Source organism: Myiozetetes cayanensis, unplaced genomic scaffold (genome assembly GCF_022539395.1).
Source record: "Myiozetetes cayanensis isolate MyiCay16 unplaced genomic scaffold, myiCay2020 scf34, whole genome shotgun sequence".
NCBI lineage: Eukaryota > Metazoa > Chordata > Aves > Passeriformes > Tyrannidae > Myiozetetes > Myiozetetes cayanensis.
Window position 1 is genome coordinate 2561025 of NW_026087566.1, and position 26597 is coordinate 2587621.

The 26597-nt window shown below is 49.0% G+C and overlaps 2 protein-coding genes across 10 annotated transcripts in view; one reads left to right on the top strand and one right to left on the bottom strand.

Annotated features, from left to right (window-relative positions):
* Positions 1 to 26597, top strand: part of STAT3 (signal transducer and activator of transcription 3) — a 55543-nt gene that overhangs the window by 513 nt on the left and 28433 nt on the right. The window lies entirely within an intron of this gene.
* Positions 193 to 25817, bottom strand: ATP6V0A1 (ATPase H+ transporting V0 subunit a1). Of its 8 annotated transcripts, none has more exons than XM_050327613.1 (23): positions 25718 to 25817; positions 25439 to 25580; positions 25187 to 25265; positions 24807 to 24904; positions 24143 to 24271; positions 20090 to 20172; positions 19187 to 19313; positions 17755 to 17837; positions 17042 to 17135; positions 15528 to 15740; positions 14729 to 14879; positions 14368 to 14507; positions 13442 to 13599; positions 12903 to 12993; positions 12486 to 12604; positions 11971 to 12187; positions 11294 to 11401; positions 10498 to 10566; positions 8269 to 8376; positions 7680 to 7697; positions 6146 to 6263; positions 5722 to 5893; positions 193 to 1502 (listed from the first exon to the last, which is right to left on the bottom strand). In XM_050327613.1, exons 2-23 carry the CDS (start codon positions 25553 to 25555, stop codon positions 1409 to 1411), a joined length of 2586 nt encoding a protein of 861 aa, XP_050183570.1. In that variant the 5' UTR covers positions 25556 to 25580; positions 25718 to 25817; the 3' UTR covers positions 193 to 1408. The 8 variants fall into 8 exon arrangements, with proteins under 8 accessions (XP_050183570.1, XP_050183568.1, XP_050183573.1 ...); XM_050327611.1 differs by having other exon boundaries at positions 20090 to 20193; XM_050327616.1 differs by lacking the exon at positions 10498 to 10566.

The following is a 26597-nucleotide window of genomic DNA, read 5'->3' on the forward strand; positions in this document are numbered from 1 at the left end:
TCTCGCTGTACAAACCAGCCCTGCCCACCCCTGGTTCTGGCCGTGGAGGTAACAAGGATCCTAGGCAGGAACACTGAAGGTCCCAGATGCCCCCAGCAGCTTCTGGTGCTCTGCCCAGTGTCAGTCAGGGATGAGGGGCTGTCCAGGAGCCTCCCCAGTGAGCGCAGAGGAAGCAGAAAACAGACCAAGTACTTGTTGTGCAGTTCATTTAATTTATACAGTGACTCTCAGCAACTGTCAGCGTTTCATCTGGGCAGCAAGACACACCAGGACTTGTGTCACTGCTCTACCTGCAGCTCTGCTTTGATTTCACCCTTCAGTCTGCAATCACCTCTGTAAACACACCCCAGTGAGCACCCAGGGGCTGCCCAGGTGCAGCACGAAGGTCCCTGTGCCCTGCACACGTTGCAGCATGCAGTGCACATGTACCTTTCTCACCTAATTTTAGGCAGCCCAGCACCTTGAGGTGTTTCCTCCTCGCTTCCAGGTTAACCATTCTCATTTTTGTTCTAATCTGTTCATATACAAATACTCAGCTCCACTGTGAGAATTAAATATGACGGTTGCACACAGCACTAACACCCCACTGCTGCTACAGCTACATTGAGTTGAGGAGGGCAAGGAATTACTGACAGCTCAGGCAGGAGAGAAAGCAACAGCCACTGTAGGGACACACCACTGAGACCTCCCTGAGCCTCTGCTCCCCCTTAAAGGGCTCCTCAGACCTTGAGTGCACAGGACAGTGTAAGCCACTGGTCCCTCCACCAGTGCAAAAGCTGCCTCCACCAATGCCAAGTCCATGCAGGCGCTACCCAACGTGCCTCGAGGACTCTGCAACCTCGAGCTTTAAACCAGAAACCCCAGAAGTTCCACTGCCAGTGGCAGTACCTGTGGTGAGAGATGACAGTCTGCACCACAGCCCCAGGCCACAGCCAGACCTGAGCCCCCTCCCCACCACAGCCTCCAGCAACATGAGGGGGAGCAGCCCTTGCTCTTCAGGAGCTGAGGTTCTTAGGTCTTTTTTTCTCCACGTGCTGGGTTTGCCCCCTCAGCACAGCTACATTTCTCTTCTGCCCTGATCAGCTGCCAGGGAATGCACGACACAACTGCACACCAAACAGACACATCATGCACTTGGTATCTTCAAGAGTAAACATAAGGAACAAAAAAACTTCGGTGATCCAGTGTCACTCGTTACCCCAGAGCACCAAAGCTCGAGGCTTTGGGATGCCATGGTAACGCTCAAGAGTGCTGCAATAAGTTATTGTCACTATTGGGGGGGGGTTACACACGACTCAGACACGCAGGGAGGGGAGGGTAAATCACACATATGGTGTTGGGAGGGTCAGTCATACACACACACACTCACACACACGGTGTTTAACACTGCTGGAGTGGAGGGGTGGGCTCAGTCATCGAACCTCCCCTCACGGATGGTGTCAAAGGAGAAAGGGAGAAACTTGAACCCAGTACCAGTGTAGAACTTGTTCTGGAACTCGATCCTGCAAGAGAGGGAAGAGCAATCGCTCATTAAAAAGGCAGCTCTCAATAAGAGCAGTTAGCAAGAACTCTGTTAGAAGTATGATTATTGCTATAAAAAAATAAAGCTTTAAAAAGAGGCGTTATAATATAATGTACCTTTTGAGATAAACCTCCTACCTGTGTGTGAGGTTTCTGTGAGGGGCAGAGAACTGTCCACAGCCTTAAATCCCAACCCCAGGGGCAATATAAGGGCAAGAGAACCAGGAAGCCCACCCCGACTGTGGTGCCCCAGGAAGCACAGCGAGCACACAGCATTTTCTACACCAGCTAATTGCTGAAGTTCCCTTTCCTGTGAGCACAAGCCTCGGCCGCGTGACGCTGAGCTCAGACTCCCCCACCAGCCCGCTGCTGTTTATTCCCTGTGGCACATTTGGTTCATCCCCCCCCACAGGCACTCGTGCTGGGATGTGCCTGCTGGCTCCAGCCCAGCGTTAGCACGGCCCCAATTTGCTGCTGCTGCCTCTAATGAACTCGGGTAAAAAAAAAAAAAAAAGGAATTATTCTAGAGAACTGCCCAATGGTCAGCGACAGCCAAATAGGGACAGGGAAAACTAACCCCCTGATTCCCAGCAAAAACAAGCTTAGGCTTCACAGACACTTTACATGATCCACTGGAAAACAAAGTCTCTGTGGGCAGTAAGTGACAGCAAACTGGGGGGCATTTAACACAGCTGGGGAGAAGGATTTTTATGCAGCAATAAAAAGACAAACTTGAATTATTTTTCCCCATGGTAAACTCCAGAGCTGCTGGATTTAGCTGGCAAAAAGTGATTTCCCCACAGAGCCCGGGAGAGAAACGCTCAGAAAAAAACCAGCTTTATCTTGTATCTGCTGCTGCCTCATAGGCCAAGGGATCCCCAGGATGAGCAGGATTTTCCGTGTGGGAGGAAGGGCTCCTCGCCAACCTGCCCCAGTTTTTCAGGAACCCTGATAATCTCCATAAATATCCTGTGACTAAATAACTGTTCTGTAAGCAAAGGGAAACGAGAGGCAGAGGGTTGGGTATCTGAGTCACCCAAACCCACTGTAACTGCAATTTTAACCCTGATGATTCATAGTTCCAGCTGGCCCTGACATCCAAACACTCCCTTTGGACACTGCTACAACTGGAGGCCTGATGCTGGAGGAGAAGCTGCTCTAAGGTTAGAGAACTAGTGAGAAAAGTGTATTTAACCAAATAGTCACAGCATAAACAGTCAGTCGGGTTTTCTCCAGTTGTCTCCAGGAACGTCCAGAACCCAGCACGAGGCACTACTGTCCCCAGGCTCTGCCTGTCACATGTCCCAGTTTATTGCTAAACTCTCTGTGTGTCTCCCATCGGTGACCAAGGTCTGCAGAGGATTTAGAGACAGCACTGTCAGCAAACAGATCAGGAGCTCTCTGGCCAGCAGTGCTACAGGAAACCTGCTCTGCAGCTTTTTCCATTAAAAATTAGTGTCAGTGTTTGTCAGACCGTAGTTCTGTGGATTTTCCAACTGCACAGAGTCAGGGTACCCACACTGGAAAACCAGGCAGCTCCAGTCCTATGAGCAGGAGCAGCTGCAGAGGCAGCTGTGGAAGAGGAACCCCGACTGTCACTTGGTACAACTGCAAATTCCCACTTGGTGTTTGTGTTCCCAAAGGCAGGTGCCAGAGCCTGGGGTCAGGTGTTACCCAGGCACACTTTGAGAGAGAGGGGTGACCTCCAGCACACCCAACAGTCAGAACACACTGAGGTGTGTCCGTGCAGAGACTGCTGTAGTTACTCCTTCCCAAAAAGGCCCTGTGGGAGATTCCATCCTGCCTGACAGGAGCAGCAGCTCCTGCAGCCACACTGCTGGCCAGCACTGGCTGGTGACCTTTACAAAGGAAAATCAAACCCTGCCAGATGGGTGGAAAGCTGGACTCTACCACTCCCACTCACTGGATTGAGAGCAGTGCCAGCATGCCCACACCTCTAGGGAAGCAGCACTCTGAATCCAGTTTTAAACTTCTCCTTTTGGGCACAGTGTGTGTTGTTGGCTCACATTAGAAGAGCTGACTAGCTTAAAAGGGGGAAAGCTGCTTTAATGTGAAACTCAATTCACGTCAAACTGCATCACTGAAAAGCAAATGGAAAGGCAAACTGTTTCAGGGGAGTTACAGTAAAAGGAGCTGACAGCACGACAGCTCAGACCGGTACTGAGCTGCAGCAGAGCCCTGATGCAATCCCAGCACTCTGGGTGCTGCCTCCACCCCAGAACGCCCTGAAAAACCCAGCCTGTTCAAAGAATGCACACTCAAAAAGCACAGAGTAAACCTCCCCAATTTGGGACTACCAGGCACAGCACATGGAATAACCTGGAACTCCCTCACCAGTAAAACACATGCTCAATTCCTCCTCCTCTCCAGGACGGCTGAACCACCCACACCTCGAATTCCTGATAGGTGACTGCTCTCCCACAGCCAGAAAATCCCATCTGCTCTTCCCAGGACAGCTGTATTTGACCCTCACTCCCCCTTCCTCCTCCTAAAAAGGGAACACCTGCCATTGGAATGCCCTGTTTTTGCTTCAGGAGCAAAAAGGAATGTGAACAGTGTGTTCTTTGGAACAACTGCAGGTGCCTCCCTGTGATAACCAACACAGCAAACACAAAATCATTTCAGCAGATCACTTGCAGTCTGAAATAGAGCCTTAAAATTGGTGTTTATTAACACAAGAGAGGTACCTCCCTAAAAACATGCTTTCTGCTCTGAAAGCCCATCCCTGTGGGTGCCAAAGGAGTCTGCCCAGAGCAGCTGCTCCCCAGAAACAGCCATGCAGCTCCACAGCCCGGAGAGGCCAGACCCTGGAAATCCTCTAAACCCACGGGGAATTGCAGAGCAAACCCTCCAAATCTGGAGTTACAGCACTGCTGCTCTCTGCTCTCCTTGGACTGCTCTCAGTGCCCGGCAGGGTCTGCGGGGCTCCTGCTGTGGCTGCTGCAGTGGCCCCAGGGTGACAGCAGGGAGAGAGGGTGAGGGCCCTCTGTCCGGCCAGAGAGGAGCTCTCGAGTGACTGCTAGGGAGGGTTCAGGCTGGATGCCAGGAAAAACAGAGGCACCATCCAGCAGCCATTTCCAGCAGTGCCCCCCCTGCTCCCTCGGCACAAGATGGCTTCGCCCCGGGATCCCGGGGTCAGCTCAGCTCACTGGAGGGCCAGGACCCCCCAGCCTGCCCAATGGAGAGGGCAAAAGGCCAAAGTTTTCCTTCCACACAAGCAGGGGAAAAGTCCAAAAAGGCTGATTTGTTTTTTCACCCCCCCTTTTTTTTTTTTTTTTGTAAAGGCACTGCACCCTTTGCACTCACAGAACTGCTTTCAGAGAGCGCTCCCAGCCTTTTCTTCCCATTTAAGCAAGACAGAGTATTCCTTGTGATCTGCATGGGACTTCCCTTTGCACTTCTGACCTCCCAGGAAATCAGCAGCCTGGGGAGGTGGCAGCTGCCTGAGCCCCACAGAGGCACAGACTCTTCTATGCTTCAGGCTGAGCAAACCCCACTCCCAGTTGCTCCTTTGATCCCACCAGTCCACTAACCAGGGAATCTGAAGTAGAACAGTAAGTGCTCTTCAACATGGATTAGAGAAATCTCTTGAACACTTTCCATACTTGGGAGCAGAGTAATTCCTTCTGCTTTGCTGGCTGCATACACAGGAGCTCCGTGATCATGGGAAGGGAGCTGGAAAAGCAGCTGCCAAAAGCAAGACCAGCAAAAACTCGCTGCCATCCCATAGCAGAAGGCCCATCCCGAGGGCAGAAGGCAAAGCCACTCCTGTCCACGGCAAGGTCTTATGATGACAAATAAGAGCATGAGAAGGAAATTGCAGTCAGTGGCTATTGCACATGAAGGACAACAAACACAGGAACCAGGGAAAAGACCAAAAGACAAAATGAGAAAGTCCTGATGAAAGCCACAAGCACACTGATCTGCCCAGAGCCTCCCTACTCCCCCCAGTCTCAAAGCTTTGGTCCTAAAGTTTTAGCCTTTTAGTGCTTATTTTTAAGCAGAGCTCAGTTACTCTCCACAATTTCTATGCAACAAATCTGGAGACAGGTGCTGCTCTACCAACAGGATTGAAATCTGGCTCTTTTAAAGACCTTCTGCCTTTCTGCACGGTCCAGGTGACATTTATTTTCTGCCTACGAAGAGCTCCCCAAGTTTCTGGACGTCCCAGTGACTCACCAGTGCAAACGCAGAGCGTGGAGGAAGGCTGAGAGCCCCTCCATGACCAGCAGAATGGCCACTGTCAGGGTGGCAAAAGCAGCAAAGATGAAGAAGAGGCCGAGGCCTCCCCCCAGGCTCCTCACGCTGAGGCCAATGTGGATCACCATGGTCCAGAGCACCTCCGAGAGCTCTGCCAGGAGAAAGGGCAGGAGAGAGGGCTTCGTGTCAGCGGGAACAGGGGGCTGGGAAGCCAAAACTAAAGCCAAGCTCCCTCCCTCCCTCCCGCTCGGCAGAGCTGTGGGGGCAGCCCCTGTGTGGGGCTCGCTGCTCCCACACACACACACCCAGCTGAACCCCGGGGAGGCTCCTCATGTTCCTGCCTCCCCCTGCATAGGGGAACAGCCCCACAGCCCCACAGCCGAGCCCCGGCAGGGACACTCACGTGCGTGGGCCAGGCTGAGGGCCCAGAGCCGCAGGTAGGACGCGGTGTTGGAGATGCAGCCCAGGCAGTACTCGATGGTGTGGATGGCCTGGTACACCACGGTGTCGCCGAAGTCGAACTGTAAAGGGGAACCACAGGGTGAGGGGAGCCGGGAGCCCTGCACGGGCCAGCCAGGCAGGGACACGGGCAGGGGAACCTGCTGCTACCGCCAGGGACACCACGTGTGACGCTGCACGCTGACACTGTCCGCTCCTGGCTCAGCCACGTCAGTTTTATAAACGCAAAACGCCTCGCCGGGTTTTGCGGGATGGCAAATGCTGTGACTCGAATATTGTTTTCACATTCTGGCGCGTGGAAGTCAGATATTCCAAATCCATCCGCGGGCTCAGCCAGGAAAAGACTGTTCAGCAGAAGATGGTGTTGGTGTGAATTCCCCAGTACCTCAGAGGTGCCTCTATGGGAAGGAGTCAGTGCTCCAAGCTATGCTGTGTGTGCCTTTGCTAAAGAAGCAACAGGAGCATTTTGCAAGACATGAACTTGCCCTTTTTGAAAGCAAAACCAGTGCATGAAGCTATCCTGAAAAAGTCACATCTGTGCACCATTCACTGGCGAAGTCTCTGTGTCTCGGTAATTTTCTGCAATAATAAAAGAAAAACTTACAAGGAAGTCTGCCATGTAGGGCAGTTTCTTATTCTGCAGCTTAGGAAAGCATTCCCTGCATTCTGGATTTAATCCATGCTTCAGAAACTGCTCAGATTTAAGTGAACATGATGTTTTAAATACATCCAGTGACTAATGCTCTAGGCACGAACACAAAGCTATTTATATTCTTATTTCTCCCCCAGTACATCCAAGGCAATAAATATTTCAAACAATTCAGTTAAATTAGCAGTCAAAAGCCTTAATTCTTTCTCCACAGAATGTGACCTGTGAAGTTCTTCAGTTCCAGCCCCTGCACACACGAGCCGGGCTGCAGCTCGAGGAATGTGGGAAATGTGGAATGTTTAAACAATGACTGTTCACAAGCCCTGAGCACAACTGCCTGAGAGAGTTCTCTTTTGCACAAAGCCTCTGCCCAGTTCACCTGTTGAACTACATGGAACTGGACTGGTTGTGCTGTATTTGCTCACTCAGTCAACCAGTATCATCCTTAACATGGCAGACAGTTTGGGGGAAAAAGCTCTTTAAACAGTTTACTGCAGCACAGAATTACCAAAGACACAACATAAGGCAACCGAGACTTCTCCAGAGGCTCAAAAGTGAAAACTTTTCAGTTTCAGACCTCCAGCTGAGCAGCTTCCCAGGTAACTGGGAACGACCTGCAGACAGGGGATCAGACAGACAAGCTGTACAGATGAAGTAATTAAAAGTCTGTTAATGTATGCATGTATGAATTAAAAACGGCCTGTGACATGTAAACAGCAAGATCTTTTTGAAAACAAGATGCTGTGACACAACATGTTCAATTCAGCACGTTTTACATCAATGGGAAATGGCCCAGGTACACATGAAGGCAAAGCTGCTGTGCTCTTACCACCTCGTCCTCTGTAGGCTTGAAAACATAAATTTACATTTAGTTCAGTGTCTCGATCACATTAATCATGAACACATTCAGCAATCCCCTCCTAAACACGCCACGGAAAGCAGTAACACATCCCATGCACTACAGAGGCAGGATCTGCTGCAGTCGTTCAGAGGCATCAGAAAACTCCCAAACTACGTGAGGTGATTGCTTTTCTCCTCTCCCAGAGGAAAGGGAAGTAATTAGTATTACCCCCAGCAGTCAAAATGAATATATATATATAAACAAGATTTCAGTGCTGCAGAAATACAGCCCCTGGATTTCCAGGGGCATGGGAGAAGCAGGTAACACCCCTGAGATGGTGGCTCCTCGTCATGGGGACAAACAGAGCCACATCTCCCATGATGATATGCAAATTATGCTGCTTTTTCTGGAGTCCCAGGAGCGACCAAGAGACAGTCAGTGAAAAAACTGCTACGAAAACACTTCACTGGGAATGTTGCTGTTCAAACAGCCTGGAAAAATGAGTAACTTCAGTCCCAGCGAGCTCATCCTGCTGCCGAGTGCAGTGCCCTGAGAGCGAGGATGCTCAGGTGCTTACCTCTTCCCCCTCCTCAGAATGGGTAGATAACTGGTCATGTTGAATGATCTCAGCATCCTCCTCCGTTGGGCCATTGCCCACCCGGATCCCACCAAAGTTGTGCGTGCCCTGACACATGCAGAAAAGAAAGAGCAAAGTGTTGTTCGGGTTTTAGTGCAAAAGTGCAGGTTTCTCATGACTTCATGTGCAGCAGCAGCTCACAGAGGAAAACAAAATATTAAGTGTTAAGGCCCAGGTTAAGGCAGGTACAATTCTATTTCCCAGCTCGGATGGGAAAGGTGATGATTCCTGCTGGGGCTGGGGGGAAAAAAAAAAAATAGGTCTGTCTGAATGAATCTTTGGTACATTTCTACAGTGTAACTGCAACCCTGAGGACAATAAAGGCAAATCTCTCAGAGATCATTTGCTGGCTCTGACATGCAAAAGCTCATGTCCTCCCCAGCATGGCTGGCCAAGCACTGACACACCACTGCTGGGTCCTGGAGGAGGTCACAGAGCAGAACACACTGACACAAACACACACACTCACTCCCACCAGCCCCAGGCACACCAACACCACAGGGGAAACCAGACCTTCCCTGCTTGGAAGCTGCAAGCAGCTCTTTTTTACAGATTTGCTCTGACATTCAGCATCTGACCCTCAGCTGCACCTCCAGGACTCCAAAGGGAAAAGAACAACCCACAGACTGAGCTGAAATATTGAAACCAGGAGCAGTTCCCACCTGACCCCTGTGAGTCTGACCCCCAGAGAGGGAAACTCCACCACCACAAATAGAAACAAACCCTCTGTCCAGCTCCAGCACTGCCCTGGGTCACCTGTGACATGGGATGTGACCAAGCTGACCCACCACACCCAGACTGCAGAAGTTCAGGGATGCCCATGCAGACCAAGGAGGCTGAAGGTCCTGTGACCTGACACTTGCACAGACCTGCAGAACAGCTGCTCAGAGTTCTTTTACCTCATTTGTTCTTATAAGCCTGCTTTTATTTTAGGCTGAACTATAAATTTGCCCAAAATGCCATATGTGAATTAAAGATTTTGTCAGGTTTCTAAAAACAAATTAGGTAGGTGTTTATACTCTGAATAGAAATAAATTAAAAGAAACCCCCACGTTTACAACTAAGACAATGCCTTCATTAGGATTTTCAGCTTCTCTGAAACACCAGAAGTCACTGATGACTCATGTCAATATTCTATTTATGTATTTCTAGCCTGTGTGAATTTGCACTTCTGCAGCTTTTCCCTTGCACCTGCCTCATATCCATTCCCTGCGAACCATCCAACCTAAACACAGCTCCAACAACTCCCAATTATTTACTTGATCCTTCTAAGCACACCTCACACATGACCTCCCCTTGCAGTTTCCTGGTGGAGATGCACTTCACACTCTGGATGGATCACGCACAAAAGATCCATTTTCGCGCCTGACATTTCCGTGAGGAAATTAAAATGTCACGAGAGAAACAGCTAAACCGTCCCTTCCGGCACCTCTGGCACGTGGAGAGCCTGATGTGCTTCACACAGTCAGTGAGATTCACACTTTCTAGTCAGCCAGGCAGCATTCACAACTAAAACCAAGCCGAAATAGGCAGCACTGGGGGCGGGAGTAAGTTCAGGGGGGCTGCCACAATCCCCACCAGAAAGCTCCGGCAGGAAAGGGCTTAGAAAAGTCTCTAGGCTTAGACAGATAAGTCGACACAACTGCCACTGAGAGGCTTGTTTGTGCACAACCATTTTATAAGAGTTCCAGGTCAAAGTGTGTACAGGGCAGAGGTGTCACAAATCTAGTGATTTACCGACACAGAGCTGCTGGAGGCCATCACATCACCGTGTGTTTGGGAACGTGTAATGCAAACAGAAATGCTGCACTGAGAAGAATCCTAACCTATCTTAAACAAATATGCAAGAAAAGGAAAAAAGGGGGAACTTAACCTGGGGGGATGTGGTAGCAGGAATTCCCGTGCTGCTCTGCATGTTGGATTCAAGCAGCACTCCTGCAAGGAAGTGTCTGTGCACGTACAACTATCATCCTCCAGCCCGGGTGTTCATCCAGAATGTATCAATTTGGCTGAACTTTGCTCTTTCCAAGAGAAAGTGTTTTTTTTCACCCTAAAGGTGCACTTGCCATTCCCTTAGGATACTCAAGATACATTCCATGCTCCCCTGATAACCAGACAGAAAGCCAACTCCCATCTGTAATGCATCAGGCGAGTTTGAAGAGCACTCACTGTTGCAGCCGCTGCTGCCTCGAGCGCCTGCGCGTTCGTGCTGCCCTGGGCCTCCTCGGGCTGCCCTTCCTGGGGGTGGACGGAAGAAGAGAAAGGGAGGAGGAGGAAAACAAAAAGAGAAAGGGAGACGAATGGAGGGGACATGGGAGGATGAAAGATGGTCAGAGAAGGGAGAGGGAGTGTCCGTAACTGAACTGATCTTTTGACTCGCTGCACATCCTCACAGCTCTGCCCGACATGCGGGGAGAACTCGCTCGAGTGCCACATTCCTGCATCTCACACACAGGTACTCCACAGTGCAGCTGGAAACCTACAGAGCACGCCAGCAGACCACCTCTCACACGACTGTGGGAGTTTGTTTTTCCTTATAGTTGTTATTGTTTTTACCACCCAAACTGCTTTAACAAAGATAGCTGAGAAGTCTGAGAGCCAAGCCCGTCTCTGTTTCTCATCACTGGGAAATTGCCAGCCTAGCCCAGGCACAGAAGTGCATTCAGCAGCCAGGGAGATTGTTCCTAAACCAGCTGCCAAAGCCCAAGCCAGAGACACTGTTCTGATCACTACCAACATAAAGGGTTTTTAAAAGCAGGTTTGATGCTGGATCCAGATCTGTGAAGCAGGCAGGCAACGCTCTGTCTCCACTAACACCCACCTGCCTGTATGCCCAGGAATATGCAAAAACACTTTACAGATCTCAATGCAGTGTGAACCCATGTATCCAAGTTTCAAGATGGAGAAGACAGCTTTTCAACCAAAATTAGTTTTCATGTGGAAAATATAAGGGGGGGTCACCCACCAAGTGTTTTCTCCTTAAATACTGCTGGCGAAGGACCAGAGGTTTGGCTACCAGCATCCACGGAACACACAGCAATGCCACCACCACGAGGAAGCACTGGAGCCCCTTCTGCAAAAGAAACAAGTCTCAGGTGATTCAATGGCAGCCACTGCTCAAACACACACAGATCCCAGCAAACACGGCTGAATTCCCAGTATGCGGACGCTTCACTACATCTCTCTTCTGGGAAAAGCTGTACTTAATGCCTGCAGCTGCCCCCACTGACTGGATACTGCATTTAATGCTGAGACTGGGTTAGATTAGGGAAAAATCCAAAAGATCCTGCAGGGAATGAGAATTTGACAGATGTCTGATAGTGCTAGAAGGAAACGGTGTTGGTGTCTGAGCTAAGCTGAGAGGCACCACGTTGCAGAGACTGAGCAATACTCCTAATTGCTTTCCACTATTAATCAGGATTTAAATGTTCTGGAGCTACAGCTGACATTCTCAGACCGATCTAAATTCCTGGTACGGGGATTATTCCTTCCTTCTTCAACTTCACCTATTATCAGCCTTCAGAAACCCACTGCCACAGAGGAAAAATGTTTCACACTTCATTTCACAATTACCACGAGGTCAATGAAATGCTCCAATATCACACAGCATATCTGATCCTGTTTTTTAGCAAGAGCACGCACCTGCCCACTATAAAGCATCTTATTACTGGTATCCTCATAGGAGAACAGAAACATGTTGATAAAGTGTATTAAGAGGCTCGGTGCTTCCTTGGATGTGTGAGCATCATAGGCTGTCCACTTGTAAAAGATGAGAATAACAAGGTACCCAAAGAGGGAGGACATGAAAATCATTTCTGGAATAAATCCAAGGTATATGTTCAGTGGCTTCTTAAAATAGCTACAGGGAAAAAAAAAAAAAAAAAGAGAGTTTAATATTACATTTCGTTAGAATTAGGATGAAAGCTTTTAGTGAGAGCATGAAGAGTGTCTTTGGAATGACAACACAGGGACTCAGCAGCTCAAAAACAGCTGGGCCAGAGCACAGGAACTGCCTCACACAAACAGCCAGGAACAACAGCACTGCACCTTCCACCAGGAGGTGAGGGCTGACAGGCTCCAGCATCTTAAACCAACACACACACGTGACACCCAAAGACGTTCCCCTCACCACGAGAAAAACAGAGCAAAGCACTTACATGTGGTTGAGGAGACTCAACGCGACCCCAAAGAGCATCTGGAAAATGCCAAGGATCACAGACATCTTCATCTTGAAGGAGTTGAGGAAGGCCAGCTTATTGCTGGCAATATTCCAGATCTGTGAAAAACAACACCCAGTCAGGGCAAACACTGGGGAAAGGAAAACAGAAGAAGGAAAAATGCTCCCTTTAAGCTAAACAGTATGAATCAGCCAGGAAATGTCAGGATGAAAGAGCAGGTTTTTAAAGCTGTGTTTGTCCCACAGATATCTTTTGGGGAAATGAGCAGGCAAGCTTTTCTGCTGGGAACAATCTCATGGTGACTGAGCCCACCACTGAGCAGGAATCAAATCTGTTTTGATGGCAGCTCAAAAGCTGCAGGAAAAAGGTGGCTGCAGAGGAAGGATGAGCTCTTACCGGGTCAATGCCAAACGGGTAGGGCCCACCAAACACTCCCTGGATAGCAGGATCCAGCTGCAGCAGGGGGGTGGTCTCCAGCAAGGCATCTCTGTTTGGGAATAACATTACACAAAGATTAACACAAGCAGTGCCATCCACTTTGTGTAAAAACTAACAACACTTTTCCCTTGTGAGAGCCCAAATTGAGAGAACTTTAAGGTTCCTATGTGGTCCCAGAGATTTTCCTGAATGAATAAAAAACCTGTTTCTCCACCTTTTACTCAGTATCACTAAGAAGACAGGTGCAGGGGACAGGAATCTTGCAATGTCTATGAGGAGGAAGGTGAGAAACTGCATTTTTACAAGTTTTCTGGGGAGAAAAAAAAAGAAACTGTTCTGAAACTCGATAGATATCGTCCCATTTACACCCCTCTTCCAATTCTACGCGAGGCTGAGCTCAGAAGGTTTTGTTTTCCTGAACTGGGAGGACAACATGGAAGGACAAGTCACCTGCTTCTCACTGCCTGTCTCTATGTAGTTTCCAAGGGTTTACTCACGACCAGTTGGCTTTAGTGAACATTGGCCGGACGCTCCACGAGGAACCGAACATGTTGAGGGACTTGGAGAAGCAGTCGTTGTAGATGAGGCCCGTGTACGTGGAGAACAGCCCCATCAGCAGGATGATGTACCGACCACTGAACACCATGTTGAACATCTAGAGCAAAAACACAAGAGGAACAAAGAAGGCCCATGAGAACAGAGAAGGTCCTTCCTAAGGACAAACCAAGGGAACTCGGTAGGACAAACATCAGCCGTATGGAATGAGAGCCCAAAGTCTCTGTTTCCCCACGGCAGGGATTAAAGGGAGCAAGAGGGAGCAAGGCAGCACAGAATCTGTTAAACCAGGTGGTGTGGCTGTCCACAGGGAACCTGGGATTAGCTGGAGAGGATAAACTGAACTGCACAGCCTGATGCAACTCCCAGCTGGCAGCGTGAGATCACAACCAGGCAGCACAGACCCTGTCAGCCTCCTCCATGCTCTGCCAGTGTATCTTGACTCTGGCTCAGCTCCTGTCAACCCTGAGCAAGCAAAACCCACCTTGAGCAGCAAATAGGAAGAATCCTGGAGACAGGATATAATGCATACAGAAACTGGGGATTTTGCAGTGACTGAACCCCATTATGATCCAACTAAATTTGGGGTGACACCAGCTTATCTACTACACTTGTTAATTTCCTGCAGACAACGGAAAGGAATAATTTCCTATAAATATCTGAAATAACAAAACAAGGAAACTCAATACTATTATGAAACTACACTACTCAAGTCTGTGCTCCTCAGGCTTCACAGCCTGTTCACGTGCTTCACAAATTCCAAAGGAGGAATAATGCCCATTGTCAACTCCAGGGGAAATGGATGGGAGTAAACCAAGCAGCAAGTCTTTGTTTGAAATGCAAATCTCAGCACGATCTGCCACTTCACCTCATTGTCACTCTTCTGGGACAGAATCCGGCTTTCCCTCACGACCATCCAGACAGCAATCAGAGTCATCAGGATTCCGTGGCCAAAATCCCCAAACATCACAGCAAACAGGAAAGGGAAGGTGATGATGGTGTAGGGTGCTGCAAGGGAAGAGAGATGAGAGTCCCAGGGCACTGTGAGTCAGCCCAGATTCACCACGGTACAATTCAGGCAATTTAGCAATAAAATACCACAGCTTCCCCTCTGCTTCTGAAAGCTGCTGAGTCTCTATTAGAAATTTCCACACAGGTCACAGTACAGAGAAACATCATTCCTGAAAAACTGAGGCGGGTGTCTCGGACTGTTTCAAGTCTGAATTTACCTGGATTTATTTCCCGATATGTCCCAATGCCGTAAGCATCAACAATGTTTTGAAAGCCAGCAGTAAACTTATTTGTTTTGTTGTAGGTGGGTGGGGTCTGGTTAGTTTGCATCCTGTTTAAAATAGACGGGACGGTGGATCCGCTGTGCTCCTGTTTGGAAAAAAAACCAAAGGGAAGATCAGTAAACCCACCCTCGGAGCACCAGGGGAGAGTCTGTCATGGCTTTCCTGCTGGCACTTGGAAAACTGCAAGCTTGCAGTGTGCCTGCACAATGAGACACTGGAGCAGCTGAGGAAGGCTGCCAGGATTCCACTGCTCTCCTCTTTGCGTAGCAGGAGGAGAAGCACTTGGAGTAAGGGCGAACATTCCCTCTGTAGGACAGGCAAGAGAACTCATGAAAGAGTTTGCTTGTTTTTTTAAAACAGCAAGTGAAAGGACTTCAAGACACCCAACTCTCTTGTCTATCTGAGCAGAGGGTGAGCCTGCCAACATCCTGGAGAGCTCCTGTATCCAGACACCAAGGCTACAGAGCACAGCCATGATAACTAAACGTACCAAAGGACTCACACACTGGAAAATCCTCACCAGTCCAGCATTCTCCTGAACTTAAACCTTTACACAACATATTTGTTACAACATTTACGAATAAATCACGATTCCTGCACGTTAAGTAAACTGTCCTCTGGGAGGGGCTGATTCCAACAGCCCAAGGGGATGGTTTTCAGAGGTTCACAATTTGGAAAAACCAATGAATCCATGCAGTGCCACAGCTGTGCCACAGGCACAGCAGCTACTCACGGTGCCTCTCCTGAGAGCAAACTGGATGGAATCAAGGTCAGCAACAGGACACCAGACTTCAGCAATCAAGCACTTCTGTGTCACGTCGATGTTGCAGAGGTTCAGGGTGTGGTAAATGGCCTTCATCTTCCGCACTTTGATGAACCAGACCCGGATGTTTTTAGCAGCTGCCTGCAAAACCCTCTGGCGGTGATCCTCTGTTTGGTTCAGCACCTTGCAGAGAAGCAGGAGAAAGGTGAGGCCAAGGTGCACAAACAAGACAAGCCTCACCCACAGAGGATGGACGAGGATGCTCCCTGCCCCATGCACAGGCTGCCCCATGCCTGAAGTCCATGCTGTAATCCCCACGTTAATTAGTTCTGCTAAAGGGCCTGAACGCTTTTTCCAGGGATGCTTTCTGATTGCTTTCCTCCTCCAGCCCCAAGGTCAGTGGTTGCTTCAAACAATGAACTGTGCCAAGGTCACAGGGAACAATTATACCTCCACCCAGGTTAAAAGAGCAGAGAAGAGCTCTGCAAGTGAGGGGTTTGCTGCTTTGAGAAAACGCACCAATTACCCTGCAAAACTTGTTTACTGAAGGGAAAAGGAGAAAGTGCTTCCTACTGAGGGTGTTTTCCAACTGGAACATAATGGAACTCAGGCCAAGTCAGATTTCCAGAGTGGAAAGTCTTAGACTGCAGGGAAAGTGAGGACACAGAGCACATGCAGCTTTGAATCCTCCCAGATACATTGCTTCTGAGTTCTTGTCTACTTTCAAATTGCTGAACAGCTGTGCTACACAACTCCCACCTTGAGACACTTTCTGTATCAAATAAGCAGGCCAAATTCAACTCTTTTTCCTTTTAATTTCTAACATAGTCTTACTTTTTGCCTGAAATCCCTTAAGTCTTTCTGCATTATTACATACTGCCTTTCTTCCTTGAAGCAAGCCACCAGGTATTTCAGAACTGGCACCCAGGAGATCTGGGTGCTGATTACTTTTTACCAACACTCAGGCTGCTGCACAAGAGATTAGCTGTAAAGCAGAAGCTCTTCAGGACAGCACAACGTGAAAATACGAAGACAGGCAGAAAAAAGAAGAGCTAAGTTAATGTTAGCATCGTTATCTCAGCTTGGAAAATACGTTTAAATGTTTTCAAAGTACTTGCAGGTGAAACAGACAATTACACAACATGCTCTCAGAGCCTTATAGCACACAGGATCTCCTCACACATGCGTGTTCCTCTTTGCTCCCTGGTATGGAGTTCCCTGTACTTACTTGTACAGAATGAACTGCTCAGCCCTTCAGAAAGATCAAACCACCCCCTTCCAAACCCTGACACAGAAACAACTGAGCAGTTTCCAAACATCTCTCTTGCACTGCTGAGCTGCTGGTCTCAAGCTACCTGGAGCTGAAAACAAGGTCATCTAACAGGGCCAAAATTCCTCCTGTTTTAATAGGATCCAAAGAAGTTTTCAGCTGTATCACTAAATAAAAAAAAAGAAAGGAAGGGCATTGACCCTGGTCATTTTACCATCTGAAGATCATCAATTCTGGTATTGACACCAGAAGCCATTTCCTTCCGCTCCTGGGGTGTTTCTGGGCACGGGTAGAGGGAGGCCCGGAACCTGGAAGACAGGGAAGCACTTCAGTGACAGAGATGGAAAGAAGATCAATTGGTCAGGGCTGAGCCTGAGCTTAGATATAAAGCCAGAAACACCTTAAGAGAAGTTTCTGATCAGCAGAGACTGCCAAGCAGAGCTCCAGGCTCCAAATCACGGGAGCACATAAGTTTGCTTTAGGTCAAAACAGAAGCTGTGCTAAAGAAAACAGAAGTGAGAGAGAATCCTCTGTTCCCTGTGCTCCCAGTGTCTCAGGGCACCATCACGAGGCTGTTCTGCCAGTGCAGGGGAATGCTGTCATGTCAGTGCAGCTGCTGCTACAAGCACTCGCTGTTGTCCCCCCTGTGAGAATATCCCACTGACATCCCACCAGGTCTGTCCCAGAGTTCAGTACTCCCTTCATTTTGGCATTCCCTAGCACAGCAGTTGTATACTTTGAGCATTTTGGGCTGTGGAGTGGCAAGTTTGACTGTAAAATATGTTTCAGCTACTCATGGCACATTTCATTTGCTGTCAAAATACGGGCTCCTGCAGCCACTGTGAAACAAGGAGTTGAGAAATACCAATATTAAGTCATGTCACTGTTCAAATAATTGAGAGCTGCCCAGCTGTCAGACTTTCATACCCTTCACAGATCTTCTTGACTCTGTTCTTCAGCTGGTCACCTTGGAAGAAGATGATAAACACAGACTTGTGCACATAATCCCCCTAGAACAGAGGAAAGAATTGTAGAAATTAGCATGATAGCTAATTGCCAGAGCTCTCCTTTTCCTTCCACTGAGTCTGTCCATCAGAGCTCAGGTGTGCACAGTGGGTCAAGAATGTACCTGAGTAACACTGAAACAGTCACAAGGAGAGTGATTTGCTCAGCCTCAGCACAGAATACCTGCACTGTATTTGTGTTTACTGAAGCAAAACGTCCCAGATTATCCATTATCGATTCTGTGCAATACAATGAAAGGGAAAACCTGGGAAGATCTCCAAAAATAACGGAGATGCAATGAAATATTTATCAGCACTTAGTGCAGTCAGCTCACCTAGAGAATCAAGCCAAAAGCTACAGAGTGAGTGAAGATAAGATGAAGGGGAGTTTAACCACCGTGGTTCCCAGGGAGGCTGGCGGCACATTCCTTGCACAGCTGTGTCCGTGGGGGCAGCCAGGGCCCCTTTCCTGCATTTGTTGACAAGTTATTGTTCTACCTTACTTAGGAAATTTTAACATAATGTTTCGAGAATAATTACATTAGGTGTAACCTCAGTTTAAGGAAGTTCTGCACAATAAGAACAAAGTCCCTCTGAGCAGACAGATGATTCCACAGGTCAGCTACCAGTGGTCGGAGGAACAGGGGAACACATCAACCTTACTGAACTTCACCTCCTGGTTCTGTGTTCCAGGGCAGCCCCTATTCAGACCCCAAACAGCCTCTACTGGGTAAGAGCAAGGGTTCCCCAAGTTTTGGCAGTGCCCGCTGGTTTGAGCGCAGAGGACACTGGATGTAAAACCAGGTCCAATCACAATGTTTACATCTCTATCTTTACTAAATTTATACATATATATAAAATTTTATAATTATATATATATATCATTACAATTTTATATAATTTACTGGATTATTTCTATCTTTACTAAAGCCAACAGTTCTCAAGTGGATGTTTAAATTATCAGGTAGCAAATTAGGAAGAAATGAGAAGTCCAAGTTCAGGGTAAATGAGTTTTCAGATGTGACACACTGCCTGTGTCCCAAAGAGCCTCTTCCAAGGAGGATCACCAGTCATTCAGAACTCTATACAGGAGCTGCACTTGCAGTTTGGGCCAGAGAAGTCACTAGGACCTGCTGCAGCCCATGTTTTGAGTTGTTTTCCCCTTTTCCACAGCATTCCCATCCCATCCAGCCTGCTATTTTTGTTTCACATTTGTGGCTGCAGCTCAGAGGCTGCGGTAGGTGCCGGGAAGGGACACGACCCAAACGTTTGCTTCGGGGAGCTCAGAGGAACACAGGCTTCAATCTACAGACTGTCACACCTCTGAGACTTCTGCCCCCAACAGCCCCCGTTACCGTGACGGGATCCTCCAGCGGGTTCTCGATCTCGGCCTGGCGCAGGAAGACGTTCCCGCGGCACACGCGCCACAGCATGCGCTCGAACGTGGGGATGCGCTCGCGGTTGATCACACCGGCCACGAACCTGCCAGGGGACAGCACGGACGTGAGGGCTGCGCCCAAACCACCCCCAGAGCCTCCCACCCAGCACACCGTGGCAACTGCGGGGTCAGCATCACACTGAGAGATACAGGAAGCTTGGTTTAACATCAGTTCCTTAAGCAAAACAGGAGGTCCTCTAAAAACAAACAACAAACCAACTGCACGGGCTTGTTTTTTAACAGAACAAAATCATCTTTTTTAAAAAAAACAAAACACTGCCTATAGAAGAAACAAATGCATTTAGATGCACAGTTTCTAGGCTCCATTTCCCAAGGGTTCTGGTACATTGGCTGCAAGCCATGGCTGCCAGTGACTGTGCCCTGAGCTCGTGCTTCAGACCTCACCAGCCCAAACACCCACATCCAGATAAGGAATTACACACACAAAAGGAAGCCTGGAAGCAGCTGATAAAGAGAATATAGGACTGTGCACTTATTTCAGAGCATTATGTGCCCAACGGTAGTTACGACTTTCAACAAAGCTGTGAGAGCTCAGAAGGTCTCAAAAACAACCAGACAGATTTACATGGAACAAATTGGGATAATTCAGTGGTGCAGAGAAACATGTGAAGCACAAACATGAACTGGTAAGTTAACGCAGGCAGGACAAGAGCAGAGAGCAACAGCTGGTTTTAGATCAGCTTTCATCTGCTTGGGGTGGAAAGTTCCACAGCTGTGATCAAATCATTGCTGATTCCACAGGCTCACAATCCCTAATCCAGCAAGCCCAATGCCAGGTCAGAGCCCAAAATGCCATTACCCAAGTCGGAGTGGGGCACCTCTTCCCATCTCGCTCGGCTCCAGCAGTGAAGAGGATTCTTCCAACAAGTCTGGATCCGCCATCTGCTGATGATGCAATTCAGCCTGAATTCACAAATCAATTAATATCTAATGAAACCAGTTAGTGGCATGCAGGGAATGAGGAGCCAGGAGACAGTTGGAGGAGACAAAGAAAGAAAAGAAGGAAGAAAAGAAAGAACAAACATAAGACCGCAAAAAGAGGAACAAGATGACAGAAAAGACAGCAAGAATTACACATGGAAGGAGAAAAACAAGAGGAAAAGTGAAATGGCTCAGCAGGGCTTCCATACAAGAAAGGTTTGAGGATTGTTGCAACAAAGGGGTTGGGGGATATATAAGTCTGAAGGCAGAATTAAAAAAAAAAAAAAACCTCAAGTCTTAAGTACAAGTGATGTTTTCCCAAGAACCATTTTTAATGGCACAAACCAGGGAAACACACTTGACTCTCATACTTCCCCAGATATTAAATTAATTTATCCTTATTCACCATATGTCTCACCACCAGACACAACAGATGGATTGCTTAGGGCAGGCTGGCAATGTGGCTCTTGGACAGCCAGGCATTAAAACAGGACAGTTTTATGCTGTCCTTCATTGCAACTCATTTGCATGCTAAAATTCTTAGGAACACAGCCTGTAAGTGTCAGCAATTCAGGTCAAGGATGCTCAAATCACATCACTCTTTTGCACCATCTTCACACTTGTTCAACCCCGCCTCGCACTTAGTTCTACCTCTGCAGCTTCTACAGTGAAATGCCAAAAATTACAGTTCCTGAGCACACCCAGAGGGCCAAAGTCTACCCTCTGTGGTAAACAGGAGGTCTTCCCCATAGAGCCATCAAGGGAAGTCACTGAAACACGGTGGAAGGCAAAGTTTGACCCACGGCCACGCCGGATGCACACACAGAGTGCAGCCTTGCAAAAGCCGGTGACTCGGCCCCAGCTTCTCTATTTGGGCCACAGTTGCGTCAGAGTTTGAGTGAAAACGTCTCCAACACTTTTACTTGTCCGGCAAATAAAAGTGTTCGCCATATACAAGAGTTCTTGCAAGGCTGACACCAAACGCAGCTCAACTTGCCTGTACATCCACTTGCTGCAGCTTACCCACGTCACACAAGGCAGGGAGCCCTTCACTCAGCTTGGAAAGGCAACACGAGGAGCTCCTGATCCTCTCAACTTTTAGGGCAACTTGTTGCAACATCAGAAAGCGAATGAAAAACTTTGCTTCGTTGAGAACGCAACCAAAGTAAGAAAGTTTGGTACCCCAGAACGGAACACACAGACCGAACATCCTGGTGATCGTTTGACGTCTCAATTCCAGGACGCTGAAGAACAGTAAGTTACAACTGTAAGAGGCTTGTATTGTATGAAACATGAAAAAGGAAGGACAGCACACGTGTGACAACTCTGGATTCACCCCACCTGAGAGAAGCTGTTATAAATGTTTAACGTTACCTCGGTCCCTCTGGGCTATGTGTCCTTTATTCAGGACAAGTCCTCCTTCGAGGGGATGAAATTACAGAACAAAACAGTTTAAAATAAATGTAGGTTAGACCAGTTTTACTAAAATATTGAGACTATGTGGAAATGGAAGAACTATCCAGCTCCAGTGCAGGAAAACAGGGTTCTGGGAAATTTACTTTGAATATGAGTTTTTACCAGCATCGAATATAATGTCAGAGTTATTGTGCTTTTACTGCATCAGGTGATTCAGGATTGGAACTCCCCTACATTTCCATGCCAGTAATCAAGAAGCACACCTTTCCCTATTGAACAATTTTAAATTGCTTATTGTTCCCCTGATCAGCACCCTTAATCTCAAAAGAGGTTCATTTTCCCCATTTCTTGATTCCAGCCCTGCCCTGTAACAGCTCTGGATGCCCAACACAACCCAGTACAATTCAAGCCCCTTCCAGGTCACAGAGAGAACAAAAATCAATGTTCACAAGAACTTAAAAGGATTCATGTCACCATCTAACAATTAACCCAGAGCCAGACAGAAGTGACAGACGCAAAGCAAATAGAGAAAAGCAGATGGCAGAAGAGTCAGAGGGAGGAGGAGGGGACTGCATGCCATTAACCGTTACTTTTCCAGTCTTCTTTTACGCTCACACTCAAGGAAAAACTCCCAGAGAAATCTCTCCAGCTCATACTGTTCTTCATAAGCAAAGACAAGAAGACTGAGAAAAGGAGCACAATCATCAACATGGTGTGTTGGAACAAGAAATGGCTTCTTGGGCTGGAATGGTGGCAGGAAGAACAGGGGAACATTTTGCCACCCTCCCTCCCCCCCCAGCCCGTGCTCAAACTGCAGAGAGGAAACCCCAAGCGTGAAGGAATTTGGAGAGCCAGCCATTTCTTGTGCAACTCATTACTATGAATAATACAGTCTTAATTACAAGTCATTGAAGTCTTCAAGTGTTGAAGGTGCTGAGCAATGGCAGCCTGGGGAAAGGGAGCATTGGCCACTCTGGGATGGTGAGCAGAGGCACCAGGCACACGCCCTGGGCTGCTCAGGGCTCTCACTCGGCTGTTTGCTGAGCACAGGTTTAAATTGTCCACACCTATGTTCTACTGAACAACACCCACGAGCTGTTCAGCTTGCTTTTGCATAGAGCAGCACATGTTATCTGGTATCTTTTGTTTTATTACTACAGAAAACGCTTATCAAAGAGGAGCAGAACACATCTAAGCTCTCTGTGGCCGGTTCATGTAAGGCTGCCATGAGCTCCCTTCCGTGGGTGACCTGACATGGACTGTTTAGAAAACTGATTTTCACCTTTAAACTTAGTATGATCAAACTGCACTGGAAGAAGAGCAGTGGGCAGCTCTCACCAGAGAGGACAGTAATTAACAAGGCCAGGTTGGACGGGGCTTGGAGCAACCTGGGCTAGTGGAAGGTGTCCCTGCCCATGGCAGAGGGTGGAAGGAGAGGAGCTCTTAAGGTGCCTCCCAATCCAAAGTAGTTTGGGATTCATTCTTGATATAAAAGTGCTCAGCACCACCTGTACCTGATTTTACTTAACACTCAGAACAGGCAGTGGCACCTTACCACAGGAAACTAATAGATTATCAGATTAATACAAATGTCCCTTGGACAAACAGGAAGTGAACATTCAACACTCGAAGACGATGTTTTTTTTTTGTACTGAAATCAACCCCACGACCCATCAACCACCACACCAGCAGCAATATCTGTGTCAGCAGTGCCCACGACTGGTGGTGGCACGGGAACAACCCTGGTGCCTGAACAGGCAGCACCTTGTGCCAAAAACACCAAAAAACAATCTGTTAGATCAACGGCCTGACGTGTGCAGGAGCCCAGAAAATCACACAGGAGCTCTCTGAGAAGACTGCCTACACAAGGAAGGGTTGTGTCTTCTCCCAAGCAGGATTTATGTTGGGGCCATGAATGACACTGGAGAAGCTCCTCTCAGATCCAGTGAAAGCTGCCGGGCCCAGCTGATAACTGGCAAGATTTCAAAGACTTTAAATGGCAGCTTTGCTCCAGAACTGACCTCTGAAAGCTTCAGGGTTTGCTCAAAGGCTCAATTAATTAATTACTACTTCAGAGGACTTTATATTATGACCCTGATTAGTCTCCACATAACAGTTCAAAGGCTGAAGACAAATTCAGCTTGATTGTAACTCCTCTGCACGTGCACCAAAGGGACTGCAACCCACTGGGGACAGTATTCCCTGCAGCACCAAATTCTGGGGCTGTTGATGAGCTTTAAAAAATGCTCATGCCTTAACTGTTTTACACAGTTTTTAAACAAATCATTGCTTAACTAGAACAAACCCAAACCAGCATTGTAAATGAGGTAAATCATGGGTAGCTGTGTGTTCTGCATGAGAAATGGAAAACAATCTGAGAAGCTTTCTTAAACAAAGCATAAAATGATCCTGCTGCCCAAACCAGCAACTGAAATATATCTGAGAATAAAAATGGTAATTTCCAGGAGAAGAACCAGCTCCCCAGGTGTTAACCCCCCACCCCCGGTATTCTGACCTCATCAAAAAACTGCTGAGTTTTACGCAGTATAAATTTTAATTCTGTCAGCTCCAAGAAGTTTTTCTTCAGAGCCTCCTGGTTGGTGTTGATTTCTTTAAGCTCGTTTTCAATTTTCTCAAAGTTTGCCTGCAAGATGCGAGAAAGAGAAGGAAAAGGGACTTAAAGCAATTCCATAAATAAGTGCTGCTCAGTCCAGCTGCACACGGAAGCTGATGAGATACTTCACACCCCCACCTAATTTGTATGGAATTACAGGTGTGTCTCCACAGTGCTGTGGCACAGATCCAGATTTGCCACATTCTTTTCAGGCAACTACAGACTTCTCACACTCAGCCAGTCCTTTATGGACTGGGTCTATTGCAGTTTCCTCAAATCATTAAACCCCTGATAAACTTCATGACCCACCACCATAAATCATCACGTAGTTCCAGCAGGTTTTGGCTCATTTTGGCAGTGAAATTCCTATTAAGCACTTTCACTTCTGCTTGGAAAAACACAGAAGCAGCACAGAGCTGTGAGTCACATCCAGCCCATGCGAGGTGGCAGAGCCACGTCCAGGGCCAGCTGGGGACTGAGCCATGACCCTCTGCTGCTGAGCTCTGCAGGGGACAGTTTTCCCTGTTTCCACTCAAACACTAGTCGAGTCTTAGCACATCATTACCTCCAGGTCAATCATGTCACGTGGAAAAGGCACCTCTGGGTTTTCCCCGGTGTCCATGATGGGAATATTAGCTTTTTTAATCTCCTTCTCCACAAACCCTGGGGAGACAGCATTGACAGTGTTAACCACAGACACTCCACGGTCACCCCAACCTGCACCTGGCCCCATCAGCAGCTGAGAGTCCTTCCACCTCCTATTCCAAGACTCTCTGACCTGATTAGAGTTACCTTTCCAGGAGGTGAACCCCGTGCCCTCACCCCTCTCTTGCTCTGCTCCTAACGCTGCCCTGCAGCTTCTGCCTGCCTTGACTGGCTTATCAGCAAAAACCGCAGAGTCAGAGCCCCCTTATCCCCGGGGAAGGGGGGGGGTGTGGAACGTACGGAGCTTGCGGTCCATCTCCTCACACCTGCGGACCTCATTGACGAATTTTCGGTGGAACACGTTCACGTCGGGGTTCAGCTGCGGGGAGAGACGCGGGGTCAGCGTCCCCCCGACCACCGGGGAGAGGAGGGGGTTCGGCGCTGCGGACACGGGGGCGGGCGGGGTCCCGATCCCGCAGGGCTCCCGGGAGGGGTGTCCCGATCCCCCCACCCCAACCACCCGCCCGGCACGGGGTGCGCAGGGACACTCACGTCGCGGAACTGGACCTTGCCCAGCTCGCCCAGCTCGCTGACACAGCAGTACGCGGCCTCGGACTGCAGGAACAGCTGGGCCAGGGTCATCTCCTCGCTGCGGAACAGCTCCCCCATGGCGGCACCGCTCCCGCCGCGGCCTCTGCGGACAACGCCAGTGAGAGCCGGCCCGAGGGGGGGGCGGCGACCGGGGCCTCCCCGGCGCTCGGTCACGGCCCGGCTGTCTCCACACCGTCCCTTCCCTCCCCGTTCCCGTTCCCCGTTCCCCGTTCCCGGTACCCGCCGCTGTCGCCGCTGCCCCGCGCCGGGACCCGCCCGTGACGTCACCGCCGCGGCGTCACGCGCACGTCTCCTGGCGACGGCGCGCGGGTGGCCCCGCCCCGGAAGTGACGCTAGAAGGGGCGTGTTCTAGCATTCTGCTGTGGTGACGTCACTATCGCTCGTGTTACGTCATGTGTGTTATAGTGGCGACGCGTGCGTGCCTGTGACGTCACGAGGAGTGTGCCCCCCTCCCAGGGACAGTGAGGGCGAGGAGCAGCCCCAGGGGTACAGGGGCAGGGACAGACCGGCCCCGAGCAGAGGCTCCAGAGCGGAGGCTGCAGATTCCCACCCCGCTGGCTGCTCCTGGCGTGTCCCTGCGGCAGAAAAGCGCTGGAGCGGAGTTTAATCCGAATTTAGGAAATGAATCCCGGCGTCCCAGCTCGGGGTGATCACTGCGGGCATGGGGGCACCGTGAGGAGCACTTCTCACCGACCCCCGGGAACGGACGTAAATCCCTGCCCTGTCACTGCATCTGGTTCTATCCAGGCTGACCTATTCAGGCGGGATTTTAATTATTCCCACCTGGAGACCCAAAGGCACGGGGATGTGCCGGAGTCACACACGGATGACAGGCCCAGGAGGAGCTCTGCTCCATGGGCACCCTGTCCTGTTCCTGAAGCCCCGTGCAGGTGCCTGGGGAAGCCCACCCAGGGACAAACAGCCGCTGTCTGCCTGCACTGAGGGTGTCCTCATGGAGCTGACTCATAAGCAGCAAACACTGGAAATAAACGCTCTGGAAAAAGGTTCCCTTTCAGGAAAGAACAGGGCATAGAAAGTAGCCTATTTTTCCTGGGTGGCATAATGGCTGTTGTGGGGGCATGGGACACAATTCCCTGGT